This window comes from Hemitrygon akajei, chromosome 27, assembly GCF_048418815.1.
Source record: "Hemitrygon akajei chromosome 27, sHemAka1.3, whole genome shotgun sequence".
Taxonomy (NCBI): Eukaryota; Metazoa; Chordata; class Chondrichthyes; order Myliobatiformes; family Dasyatidae; genus Hemitrygon; species Hemitrygon akajei.
The window spans coordinates 49,769,012-49,782,747 of NC_133150.1; the positions used below are offsets into that span (position 1 = coordinate 49,769,012).

The window sequence follows — 13,736 nt, forward strand, 5'->3', positions numbered from 1 at the left end:
GTCTTTGATGACCTGTTTGATTTGTGGACCAACAAAAATGCTTTCCTTAATCTTGGCATCAGTTATTCTGGGAAACATTTGTCTCAAAATTTGAAATTTAGAGCCTTTCTAAATCCTGTCCTGCTGTGTAGCATCCACCCCGCCTAAGCAAGCCCAGATATGCCTGGACAAGGTAGAAAACATCAGCTTACACCGTGGGCAACATTTTAATTGATGAAAGCTCGTAATGAGGGGTCTTGGTTTGAAATGTTGACTATTTATTCCTGTCCGTAGATGCTGCCTGACCTGCTGAGCTCCTCCAGCAGATTGTGTGTATTGCTGTAGATGTCCAGCATCTGCAGGACCTCTTGTGTCTAACATTTTAATTGACTTGATTTATGAATTGAAATAACCAGGGGGAGACTTGGTTTGACATCTAAGACTTACAGATTTTTACTGATGTACATTGAAGAGCATTCTGAATGGTTCCCCACTGCCTGGTACGGAAGCCCCTATACACAGGATCACAGGAGGCTGCAGAGAGTTGTAGTCACAGTTCCATTAAAGGTGCAACCACCCCCCTCTCCCACCATCGAGGGCATCTTCAGGTGGCAATGCCTCAAGAAGGTGTCATCCATCTTTAAGGACCCTCAGTCCAGGATGTGCCCTCTTCTTTTTCTTGCCATCAGTGAGGAGATACAGGACCTTGATGACCCACACTCAATGTTTGACGAACAACTTCTTCCTCACCCACCATCAAATTTTTGAATGGGGCATGAACTCCACTGTCATTTCATTTTTATTGCACTATTTATTTATGTTTTTAATTTTTAATAATGTTTATATCTTTGCACTGTACTGCTCCCACAAAATAACAAACTTCACGTATCTTGGTCAGTAATATTGAAACCCATTCTGTTTCTGAAGTGCTGATGTGTCAGCACCTACTAAACCAGCAACGAATTTGACCTCATTCTGCCAGGAGGGGGCAGCTCTGAGCCAGTTTTTTTCTGGAAGGTCCATCAAAACCCCAAATTAACACAGCAGAAAAGTGGATTAAAACCAGCCCGAGCCGATAATAGAGAATATAATTTGTGCTGCGAAATTTCCATTAGATGAAGCGTGAAGTGCGTGTAGCAACTGGTAACTGGCCCAAGGGCAGAGACAGACTAGAAACACTGACAACAGATTATTGAGATCAGTTAGTTTTCTATACACCAGGGCGCAATGCAATTGAGTGTACAACACGTTAGCACAATGCTTTACTGTACCAGCAACCCAGGTTCAATTCCCACCACTGTCTGTACCGAGTTTGTAAATAATCCACATGACTGGGTTTCCTCCCACAGTCCAAAGACCTACCAGTTGGTATGTTAATTAGTCATTGTTAAATTGTCCCGTGACTAGGCTAGAGTTAAATCTGGGTGGCACAACTGGAAGGGCCAGAAGGGCCTATTGAACGTTGTACCTCAATAAATAAATTAATAAATAAACAGATAAACAATAAATACAGCAACATGTGTAAAACAGCAGAATGTTGCAAAGCGCAGTCATGTAAACTGAGGTAGTACAAAAATAAATGTTAAGGTGACAATAACATTTGAGGCAGCACGGTAGTGTTGTGGTTAGTCCATCATTTTAGAGTACTAGCGACCCGGGTTCAGTTCCCACTGCTGTCCGTTAGGAATTTATACTTTCTCACCGTGAATGTGTGGGTTTCATCCAGGTTGTCTGGTTTCCCCCCACAGTCCAAAGATGTGTTGGTTGGTAGGCTAATTGGTCATTGTAAATTGTCCCGTAGTTTGGCTCAAAGGGCCAAAAGGGCCTTTTCTGTGCTGTATCTAAAAAAAAACCAATAAATAAATAACTAAATAGATAAATAGCAGAAGAGGTAGGAAGTGAGCAAGAACACGGCAACACGACAGGGAGGGGAATGTATGAGAGAGGGGATTGCTTCTGGAGTCTAACAGCACGGAGGAAGAAGATGTTTTTGATCTAGCCCTTCAAGCCATCGCAACAACAACCTTGTACTCAGCGTGAGTAAGACCAAGGAACTGATTGTGGACACCAGGAAAGGGAAGTCAAGGAAAAACACACAAGTCCTCTTCAAGGGATTAGCAGTGGAAAGGTCGAGCAGGTTCAAGTTCCTGGGTGTCAACATCTCTGAAGATCTATCCTGGGTTGAGCATGTTGACGCAATTACAAAGAAGGCACAATGGTGGCCGTACTTCATTAAGAGTTTGAGGAGATTTGGTTTGTCACCAAATGTCTACAGATGTACCATGGAGAGCATTCGAACTGGCTGCATCACCACTGGTGTGGACATGCCACAGCTTCACCGTGGGCACTGGCCTCCCCAGCATCCAGGACATCTTCAAAAGGTGATGCTTCAGAAAGGCAGTACCCGTCATTGAGGTCCCCCATCACCCAGTCACTGAATTTATCTTTAATATATTGTAATTTATAGATTTTATTATTACATATTGCATGCACTGCTCCCACAAAACAACAAATTTCATGACATATGGCAGTGACATTAAACGTGGTTCTGATTCTCCCAGAAGGTGGAAGAGGGAAAAGGGAGTGGCCAGGGTGACAGGCGTTGTTGATAACACCGCTGGCTTTCCGTGAAGATGGACTGGATAGAAGTAAGGCATGAGCCGGTGATGGACTGGACAGCATCGACACTCCCTGACCTGACCAGACCAGACCAGAGCAGTGGCCATGACAGGCTGAAATGTAACCTGTCAGGATGTTTTCCACAGCATGTCTGTAAATATTTACACACTGATGTGTTTTCTTCATCACTATAGCAGTGTGGAAGGACCAGGAGAGGGGTCAGGTGTGTGGAGGGATGAGGAGAGGGGTCAGGTGTGTGGAGGGATGAGGAGAGGGTTTAGGTGTGTGGAGGGACCAGGAGAGGGTTCAGGTGTGTGGAGGGATGAGGAGAGGGTTCAGGTGTGTGGAGGAACCAGGAGAGGGGTCAGGTGTGTGGAGGAACCAGGGGAGGGTACAGGTGTGTGGAGGGACCAGGTGAGGGTTCAGGTGTGTGGAGGGATGAGGAGAGGGTTCAGGTGTGTGGAGGAACCAGGAGAGGGGTCAGGTGTGTGGAGGAACCAGGGGAGGGTACAGGTGTGTGGAGGGACCAGGTGAGGGTTCAGGTGTGAGGAGGAACCAGGAGAGGGGTCAGGTGTGTGGAGGAACCAGGGGAGGGTACAGGTGTGTGGAGGGACCAGGTGAGGGTTCAGGTGTGAGGAGGAACCAGGAGAGGGGTCAGTTGTGTGGAGGAACCAGGGGAGGGTACAGGTGTGTGGAGGGACCAGGTGAGGGTTCAGGTGTGAGGAGGAACCAGGAGAGGGGTCAGGTGTGTGGAGGAACCAGGGGAGGGTACAGGTGTGTGGAGGGACCAGGAGAGGGGTCAGGTGTGTGGAGGAACCAGGGGAGGGTACAGGTGTGTGGAGGGACCAGGTGAGGGTTCAGGTGTGAGAAGGAACCAGGAGAGGGGTCAGGTGTGTGGAGGAACCAGGGGAGGGTACAGGTGTGTGGAGGGACCAGGTGAGGGTTCAGGTGTGTGGAGGGTGTTCAGGTGATTTGGATGCCCAGGGACCTGAAGCTGTCGACCATCTCTGCAGCCGCTGTGTTAGGGTTGAGCATGTAAGTGTACACAAAGAAGATACAATTGTGCTTTTACTTTCTTACAAGTTTGCTCAGATTTGGAATGTCATCCAGAACTTTGACAAATGGAGAGAATCCTGACCAGTTACATCACACAGGACGCAGAATAGAGTGTAACAGCTACAGAGCAGGTACACAAAGGGGTGCAAGGCCATGACGAAACAGATAATGAGGTAAAAATCCATCTTATTGTATTCAGAAACCATTCAGTAGTCTTCTCTTGAGTGAGACTGCCCTTGAGCCTCATATATTGGTACTGGTTACACAGCAACATGCGCAAGATGCTGGAAGCATTCAGCAGGTCACAGCATCAGTGGAGAGGAATAAAGAGCCGATGTTTCGGGCTGAGACCCTCCATCTGTTCCGTGAAAGACAGGTCTTTCCCTCTACCTCGGCTCATGTGACAATAATAAACCAATTCCAGTATCCTCACGGGCGTCCCTCCACGGGGCCCCGGCGCACCATTCACGAATCCAGGATTCAAAAATATATTCAAGGTCATTTCCACTACAAGTGTAAAGGAGAATGAAATAATTGTTACTCCGGGTCCAATGCAGCACAAAAACGTACACAAATATAAGGAACAGAATAATAAAAATATATAAAAGGACATCAGATAGCGTGCACACAGATTGATAAAGTGACACTAGGCATTTGATGGACGTCCAACCCGAGAGGCGGTCAGTCCCTCACCCCCACCCTGCTGGCCCCATCCCCTGCAACATCACATCTGCTGTTTATTACAACAGCTGGCTCAGGAGCCCAGTTCTCCAAATGTTGATGTCACATCCAGGCCACACCCTTCCTCCCTGTCCTGACACGAACTGGCAGCCCTTCCTGCCCACGCTGTTAGACCAGGACAGCTCGGTACACCTGCACTGTCTTCACACTGACGATGCTGGCTCACTTCCCAGTAACTGACCGCTTCACATACAATAACCCTCACCTGCCCACGGCATGCTGAAGGGGAGCTGGAGGGCGATTTCCTACACACAGCGGCCTGCAGCCTCCCATACCCTCATTCCCTGCCTCTGTGCAGCCAACACCCATGTTGTTATACGGCAATAGATTTATTGAGTACTAGAGCACAGAAACAGGCCTTTCAGCCCATCTAGTTCATGCCAAAAATTGTTCTCCCACTTCCCATGGGCTGCACCTGAGTCTCCATACTCCAAACGCTGGAGGAACTCGGCAGGTCAGGCAGCATCCATGGAAGAGAGTCAACAGTCAATGTCTTGGGTTAAGACTCCTCGTCAGGAATTTGTGTGTGTTTCTTTGGGTTCCTTCCATACTCCCATTCATGTACCTATCTAAACTTCTCTTAAATGGTTCTCATCTCTGTTCTAAAGGGACGTCCTTGTATTCTGTGGCTGTGCCCTCTGCTCCTAGTCTCCACCACTGTTGAAAACATCATCTCCATGTCCACTCTTTCCAGGCTTTTCAATATTTGGCAGGCTTCAATAAGATCCCCATCCTTCCTTTAAACTCCAGCGAGTACAGGCCCAGAGCCATCAAACACTCTTCGTACATTAACCGTATCGCAGCCGGGAACATTCTCGTAATTCTTCTCTAGATATTCACGTCCTGTTTAGTTGCTGCCATCTCACTGGGCCGAACAATCCCAGTGTTCAATCAGTCATTACATTTACTACCAACAAAGTCCCACTTGGGCAGCCCTCAAAAGCTGTCATTTTCAAACTGCATTATTTAAATAACAATCGGAAACAGAATTTTTAAAAGGATAAAAAAAATCCCGTGAATGAATGGTATGAAAGCCAGCCTGAGGCCCAGTTACTGCTGGGATCAAAGTTCAAATTTCAAAAGTCAAAGTAAATTATTTATTATCAAAGTACATACAATACCGACTTACTTACAAACTGCCCATTACGCCAGTGGTATTTAGGGCAGCAATGAAGATCCCCCATCTCTGGCGGTGATCAGGGCTTCCTTCATCGTGTCAGTAGCTTCCTGTCAGTCACACAAGTCGCGGGTGGAGACTCAGGAATACCGTCACACTCAGATGCAGAAGGATTCTTCATTGCTATTTTTGTGACAATTTTTTTTTTGACCAGTCATGGTTGATAGTCCTGAGCTGAACCCCAGAACCTGGGGGATCGGTGGACCACTCTTAGTCTGGCCTCTACTAGGTGGCATGAGTGACCATACCAAGAGTCAAAACATAAAGCCCTGACTGAGTGATCGAGAGTCACAAGTCTTCAAACAATGACAAGCTTGTGCTCCTCCTGGAGCAGAGCACCTATATGACACCTTGGGTTTCATTTTCTGTGCTGGCATTTACAATATAGAAATACAATAGAATTTATAAAAAACGATACATTAACAAAGACTGACAAACAACCAATGGGCAAAGGAAGACTAATCCTGCAAATAAAAACCCAGAAGCCCCAGATGAACCATGAGATCTGCAATCTGCTGAGTGGCATTCAGGTCTGGCGACCACGGAGAATGCAAGAGATCTCTGGAAAACCATCTCAGGTGCAGAGTGGAGAACCTGGACCAAACGTGAATCACTGAAGGATGCTCGACAGCTGTGGCAGGGCTTGGATGCTCCTGTAAAGTGACTCCAAGCAACGTAGGTGACTCACAGCTTTGCTCCCAGATGAGCTCAATGCCTTTAATGCTTGTGTTGGCCATCAAACATGGAGGCATCTCAACAAATTCCCACAGCACTCGCTGACTCTGTGATTTTAATCTCTGAGACCAATGTGAGAGCATCCTTCAGGAGGGTGAGCGGGGCACCTAACTGGGTAGTAAAGACCTGTGCTGGAGTGTTCACCAATATCTTTAACCCCTCGCTTCAGCAGTCTGAGGCACACACCTACTTCAAGCAGTCTTCAATTATACCCGTGCTAGAGAAAAACTTGGTTACCAGCCTCAATGACTATCGTCCAGTAGCACTTACATCCACTGTGATGAAACACTCTGAGATGTTGGTGATGAAACCTTTCAACTCATGCTTGGGAAGTGACTTGGACAGCTCAAATATACCTACTGTCACAACAGGTCAACAGTTACTGCCATTTCATCAGCTCTTCACTCAACCCTGAAACATCTGGATGCTGCAGGTGCATAAATCAGGATGCTCTTTATTGACTACAGCTCAGCATTCAGTACCATCATCCCCTCAAAACTAATCAATAAGCTCCAACACGTAGGCCTCAATACCTCCTTATGCACGTGAATCAGTGTGGATTGGCAACAACCTTTCACTCATCGTCAGCAAGACCAAGGAGATGACGATTAACTTCTGAGGTAGAAACCTGGAGGTCATGAGTATCAGGGGATCAGAGTTGGAGAGGGTTAGCAATCGTAAGTTCCTCAGTGTTATCCCTTCACAGGATTTGTCCTGGTTCCAGCACGTAAGTGCCGTTATGAAGAAAGCACGGCGGCGCCTCTACGTTCTTAGCAGTTTGGGAAGTTTCGGCACTTTGTCCCAAACTTTGACAAACTTCTATAGATGTATATTGACTGGCTGCCTTACAGCCTGGTATGGAAACACCAATGCCCTTGAAAGGAATATTGTACAAAGAAGTAGTGGATACAGCCCAGTCCATCACAGGTACAGTCCTCCCCACCACTGAGCACACCCACTCAGAGCACTGTCACAAGAAAGCAGCATCCACCAGCAAGGACCCCCATTATCCAGGCCATGTCCTGTCTCGCTGCTGCTATCAGGAAGAAGGTACAGGTTGACGTGGGTAGGCAGTTTAAATGGTTCAGCAAGGACTAGATGGGCCCAAAGGCCTATTTCTGTCCTGTACTTTCCTACAACTCTATGAGCCTATAGAGTCACAAGTAACTACAGAACAGAAACAGGTCCTTCAGCCCATCTATTCCATGCAGAATTATATTTAGCATGAAGGATCACGTTACTGTGACCACTGGACACAGATGTTACAACAGAGTTCCCCTGCTTTGGAATCCCACTCTCATTAGCTGACGAGGTGTCTGGCTGGCAGATCGACACTCAGCCCAGTCCCACTCCTGGGCTGGACTCAGTACTCTTGGCCTCTGGGGGGGGGGGGGGGGGGGGAGGAGAAGGGACTGTTTTGCCTCCCAGATCCACAAGCAGAGCCCTCTCCACCACATGGAGCCCTGTCACCAGAACGTAGCATCCCCCATCAAGGACAGCCACCATCTCTTCCTGCTGCTACCATTGAGAAGGACGTACAGGAGCCTTTGATTTATAAAGGCCAATGTGCCAAAAGCTTTCTTTATGAGCCTATCCACCTGTGAAGCCTGTATTCCCAGATCCTTGTTCCACCGCACTCCTCAGTGCCCTACTGTTCACTGTGTAGGACCTACCCTGGTTGGTCCTACTGAAATGCAACGCCTGGCACCTGTCTGCATTAAATTGCATCTGCCATTTTCAGCCTTGTCCAGCTGGTTCAGATCCCACCACAAGCCGTGATCCACTACACTCCCAATCTTGGTGTCATGTCTATTCTGCTGGGACTTGTCACCTGGTAAACCTGTGTTCAAGTTTGCTCACTCTTCATGAACAAGGATTCTGTCGTCAATCCAAAAGTGCAATGTACATTATTTCAGAGACCTTTATTTCTGTTTAAAGTACAATTCACATTTATAAGACAACATTAGAATGTTCTGGGTACCTTCCCCAGGGGCACTTAACACCCAGAGAAACTATAAAATGAGACAATATGGTTACCTCGTGCTTACACACAAGGTGTTTTCTCCAAATATTGTTTTGTCATTTTTTAATCAAAAACAAGCACTTAACGTATTTCAAAGCACTCACAGACTGAATAAAATGCAACACTGCATGTCATATTTTACCAGCTTATACTGTGGCTGGAAGATCAGAGTTTAGTGGTGTGTTATTACAAGTTTCAGTCATTTACACAGTTCAATAATCGGGCAGGACCTCAGGAGATAGATAACCTTTGCAGGAAAGTTTGAAATGTTAGAATGCGAGTTTTACTTTAGTTTAAACACATGCCATTGACAGAGGAATCAGCCCACGTCTCCCACCCATCCTGTGAGCTGCTGGATTTATGGCCCCGTGGTCACCTGGCGCAGAATTAGCAGAAAAGTGAGGAATATACTGTGATCATTAAATTAGCCAGTATCTACGTCTACAACATTCTAACTTGATGATCTGAAATTAATCATTTACAGCAGGGGTTCCCAACCTTTATTATGCCATGGGCCCCTACCATTAACGGAGGGGTCTGTGGCTCCCGGGTTGGCAACCCCTGATTTTCAGGATGTTCTAACTTTGTAGATCAAGTTGACGTTCACAGGGATCGAGTACTATAGGTCCGTTATCAGAACAAGACCAGCTATCTGTAGGGCAGTTTGTCTGAAAGGGAAGACCTTGGCCCCAGGTTTGGGACTCTCTGGAGCCTGCGCCACAGTCACCTAACGCACACAGCTCAGGTTCCTCGGGAAGTGCGCAAATCCCCCCTGAGAAACGCGATGGAGGAGGAGACTGAGGGAGGAGAGTGAGTGACGAGGGACTCGGGGAAGAGAGTGACAGGGAGGGAGGAGGGTTTGAGGATATTGTCCATTGTTCCCAGTGATACCTGAGTGACCGTGCAGTCAGTGAACACACCAGGGTGCCTCTTGTCACTGTGCACACGGACCGTACGCTCCAGGGGCGGGTGGTGAAGGGGGCAGTTCCAGCCTTGTGCCTCTGGGAGAGATCGGCTCTTGGTCAATGTGTTAACATGATCCTCATCGCGTCAGCTTTCACTGACCAATCCACTTTGGACACTTCCCAACTGAGAATCTAACCATCTGTGTCAGCCTGCAGCCGGAGGGAGAAGGTTGCACCGCCCAGCCGAAGCAGGTCATGTCCTACTGCAGCAACAATCTCCCGTTAGTCACCAGGGGTGCCAGCCAGACCCTGAAGGACCAGTGTATTAACAAGTGAGAAGGAAATACCACCACCCCCACCCCCCCGTGTCCATGAATCTCCTAGGCAGAGTGACCTTGTGGTTTCGGAACCGTGGCGCTCTCCCGCGTCAGGAATGGAAAGGGAACCAGGCTGATTCAGCCTGTGACTACCCCTCCACCATGTGGATCAGACACATAACAAGCTCATCATGAGCAGCGTCTCAGAGGCTGGTTTGTCTTCCAGTGTTGTTGTGTGTCCAGGACAATGAGCGTGTGGATGAGCTGAATGGTCTGTTCTGTAAATGAGCCTATAGTACTGAGGTTTGGGAGTGATGGGCAAGAGATTTCACCACTGGTGATAGGTAAACACGTCTCCTGCCCCACCGATCAGAGAGACCCCCTTCCACGCAATCACCAGGTGAGTTATTTTCTGTTCAGAATGAGTGGAATGGGTACCTTCACCAGCTCTCTAAGTGAAGGCATCTTCCACTAGATCGCAAACTGGACCATCCTTACCCTAACCCTTTGTGAGCTCGTGTTTTAATGTTGTTTTCAAATCCAATGCTTTATGCCGAGTTCCTTTAGCCAGACGTATGGTACCTTCTGTGAGATCTGCCCCCTTGCTCTAGAGCTCCGTGTCCCCCTCCTCTTTGCCTTTCTTCGCTGGCCTCTCCCCTGCCTCTGCACTTGCTGCATCCTTGCTCGTCTTCTCCTTCTCCTGGGCTTCTCCGTTCTGTTTAGGCTTGTCAGCTTGGTCTTCCGAAGCAGCAGAGAAACGTACGGTGTCATGATCCCGTGCATCGGCTTCCTCGTTCTTGAAAGACGAAGGACAGTTTTAGTAACAGCGGCTGGTTGGTTAAGTTGCACAGAACACAGAACACAGAACGTAGAACATAGAACACAGAATGTAGACTGTAGAACACAGAAAACAGAACATGATGGATATAAAACACAGAACACAGAACATAGAACACAGAACACAGAACACAGAACACAGAACGTAGAACATAGAACACAGAATGTAGACTGTAGAACACAGAAAACAGAACATGATGGATATAAAACACAGAACACAGAACATAGAACACAGAACAAAGAACACAGAACACAGAATGTAGACTGTAGAACACAGAACACAGAACACGATGGATATAAAACACAGAACACAGAACGTAGAACACAGAACACAATGGACATAAAACACAGAACACAGAACGTAGAACACAGAACACAGAACACAGAATGTAGACCGTAGAACACAGAACACAAAGGATGTAAAACACAGAACACAGAACGTAGAACACAGAACACAAAGGATGTAAAACACAGAACACAGACCGTAGAACAGAATCAGAATCAGAATTAGAATCAGAATCAGGTTTATTATCACTGGCATGTGACGTGAAATTTGTTAACTTAGCAGCAGCGATTCAATGCAATACATAATCTAACAGAGAGAAAAAATTAATAATAAATAAACAAGTGAATCAATTACGTATATCAAATAGATTAAAAATGTGCAGAGCAGAAATACTGTATATTTTAAAAAGTGAGGTAGTGTCCAAAGCTTCAATGTCCATTAAGGAATCAGATGGCAGAGGGGAAGAATCTGTTCCTGAATCGCTGAGTGTGTGCCTTCAGGCTTCTGTATCTCCTACCTGATGGTAACAGTGAGAAAAGGGCATTCCCTGGGTGCTGGAGGTTTTTAATAATGGATGCTGCTGTTCTGAGACACCGCTCCCTAAAGATGTCCTGGGTACTTTGTAGGCTAGTACCCAAGATGGAGCTGACTAAATTTACAACCTTAGCGTAGAACCATAGAACATTACAGCACAGTACAGGCCCTTCAGCCCTCCAAGTTGTGCTGACCCATATAATCCTTAAAAAAAAGTACTAAGCCCACACTACCCCATAACCTTCTATTTTCCTTTCATCCGTGTGCCTGTCCAAGAGGCTCTTAAATACCCCTAATGTGTTAGCCTCCCCCACCATCCCTGGTAAGTCATTCCAGGCACTCACAACCCTCTGTGTAAAAAACTTACCCCTGATGTCTCCCCTAAACTTCCCTCCCTTACTTTTGTACATATGCCCTCTGGTGTTTGCTATTGGTGCCCTGGGAAACAGGTACTGACTATCCACCCTATCTATGTCTCTCATAATCTTGTTGACTTCCATCAAGTCCCCTCTCATTCTTTTACGCTTCAAAGAGAAAAGTCCCAGCTTTGTTAATCTTGCTTCATATGACTTGTTCTTCAAACCAGGCAACATCCTGGTAAATCCTGCACAGTAGCCCCTCCATACCAGACAGTGATGTAACCTGTCAGAATGCTCACCACAGCACAACTGTAGAAGTTTTTGAGTGTATTTGTTGACATGCCAAATCTCTTCGAACTCCTAATAACATAGCTGTTGTCTTGCCTTCCTTATAACACACCACACTCCTCATCCAACACTCCACACTCCTCATCCAACACTCCACACTCTTCATCCAACACATCACACTCCTCATCCAACACTCCACACTCCTCATCCAACACACCACACTCCTCATCCAACACACACACTCCTCATCCAACGCACCACACTCCTCATCCAACACTCCACAATCCTCATCCAACACTCCACACTCCTCATCCAACGCACCACACTCCTCATCCAACACTCCACACTCCTCATCCAACACACCACACTCCTCATCCAACACACACACTCCTCATCCAACACTCCACACTCCTCATCCAACGCACCACACTCCTCATCCAACGCACCACACTCCTCATCCAACACTCCACAATCCTCATCCAACACTCCACACTCCTCATCCAACGCACCACACTCCTCATCCAACACTCCACACTCCTCATCCAACACTCCACACTCCTCATCCAACACACACACTCCTCATCCAACACTCCACACTCCTCATCCAACGCACCACACTCCTCATCCAACATACACACTCCTCATCCAACGCACCACACTCCTCATCCAACACATCACACTCCTCGTCCAACACACACACTCCTCATCCAACACTCCACACTCCTCATCCAACACATCACACTCCTCATCCAACACTCCACACTCCTCATCCAACGCACCACGCTCCTCATCCAACACTCCACACTCCTCATCCAACACACCACACTCCTCATCCAACGCACCACACTCCTCATCCAACACACCACACTCCTCATCCAACACTCCACACTCCTCATCCAACACACCACACTCCTCATCCAACACTCCACACTCTTCATCCAACACTCCACACTCCTCATCCAACATACACACTCCTCATCCAACACACCACACTCCTCATCCAACACTCCACACTCCTCATCCAACACACCACACTTCTCATCCAACACTCCACACTCCTCATCCAACACTCCACACTCCTCATCCAACATACACACTCCTCATCCAACACACACACTCCTCATCCAACACATCACACTCCTCATCCAACACACACACTCCTCATCCAACACTCCACACTCCTCATCCAACACTCCACACTCCTCATCCAACACATCACACTCCTCATCCAACACACACACTCCTCATCCAACACTCCACACTCCTCATCCAACACATCACACTCCTCATCCAACACTCCACACTCCTCATCCAACGCACCACGCTCCTCATCCAACACTCCACACTCCTCATCCAACACACCACACTCCTCATCCAACGCACCACACTCCTCATCCAACACACCACACTCCTCATCCAACACTCCACACTCCTCATCCAACACACCACACTCCTCATCCAACACTCCACACTCTTCATCCAACACTCCACACTCCTCATCCAACATACACACTCCTCATCCAACACACCACACTCCTCATCCAACACTCCACACTCCTCATCCAACACACCACACTTCTCATCCAACACTCCACACTCCTCATCCAACACTCCACACTCCTCATCCAACATACACACTCCTCATCCAACACACCACACTCCTCATCCAACACACCACACTCCTCATCCAACACACACACTCCTCATTCAACACTCCACACTCCTCATCCAACACACACACACACTCCTCAGCCAACACATCACACTCCTCATCCAACACTCCACACTCCTCATCCAACGCACCACACTCCTCATCCAACACTCCACACTCCTCATCCAACACTCCACACTCCTCATCCAACACTCCACACTCCTCATCC

General features: G+C 47.5%; 1 protein-coding gene across 1 annotated transcript in view; it reads right to left on the reverse strand.

The window, feature by feature from the left end:
* Positions 1-8,214: 8,214 nt before the first annotated feature.
* Positions 8,215-13,736, reverse strand: part of cd34 (CD34 molecule) — a 61,824-nt gene continuing 56,302 nt past the window's right edge. The window contains exon 5 of the mRNA XM_073030936.1: positions 8,215-10,348. Coding sequence (XP_072887037.1) covers positions 10,160-10,348 — 189 coding nt within the window. The 3' untranslated portion in view covers positions 8,215-10,159. The remainder of the gene's footprint in view (positions 10,349-13,736) is intronic.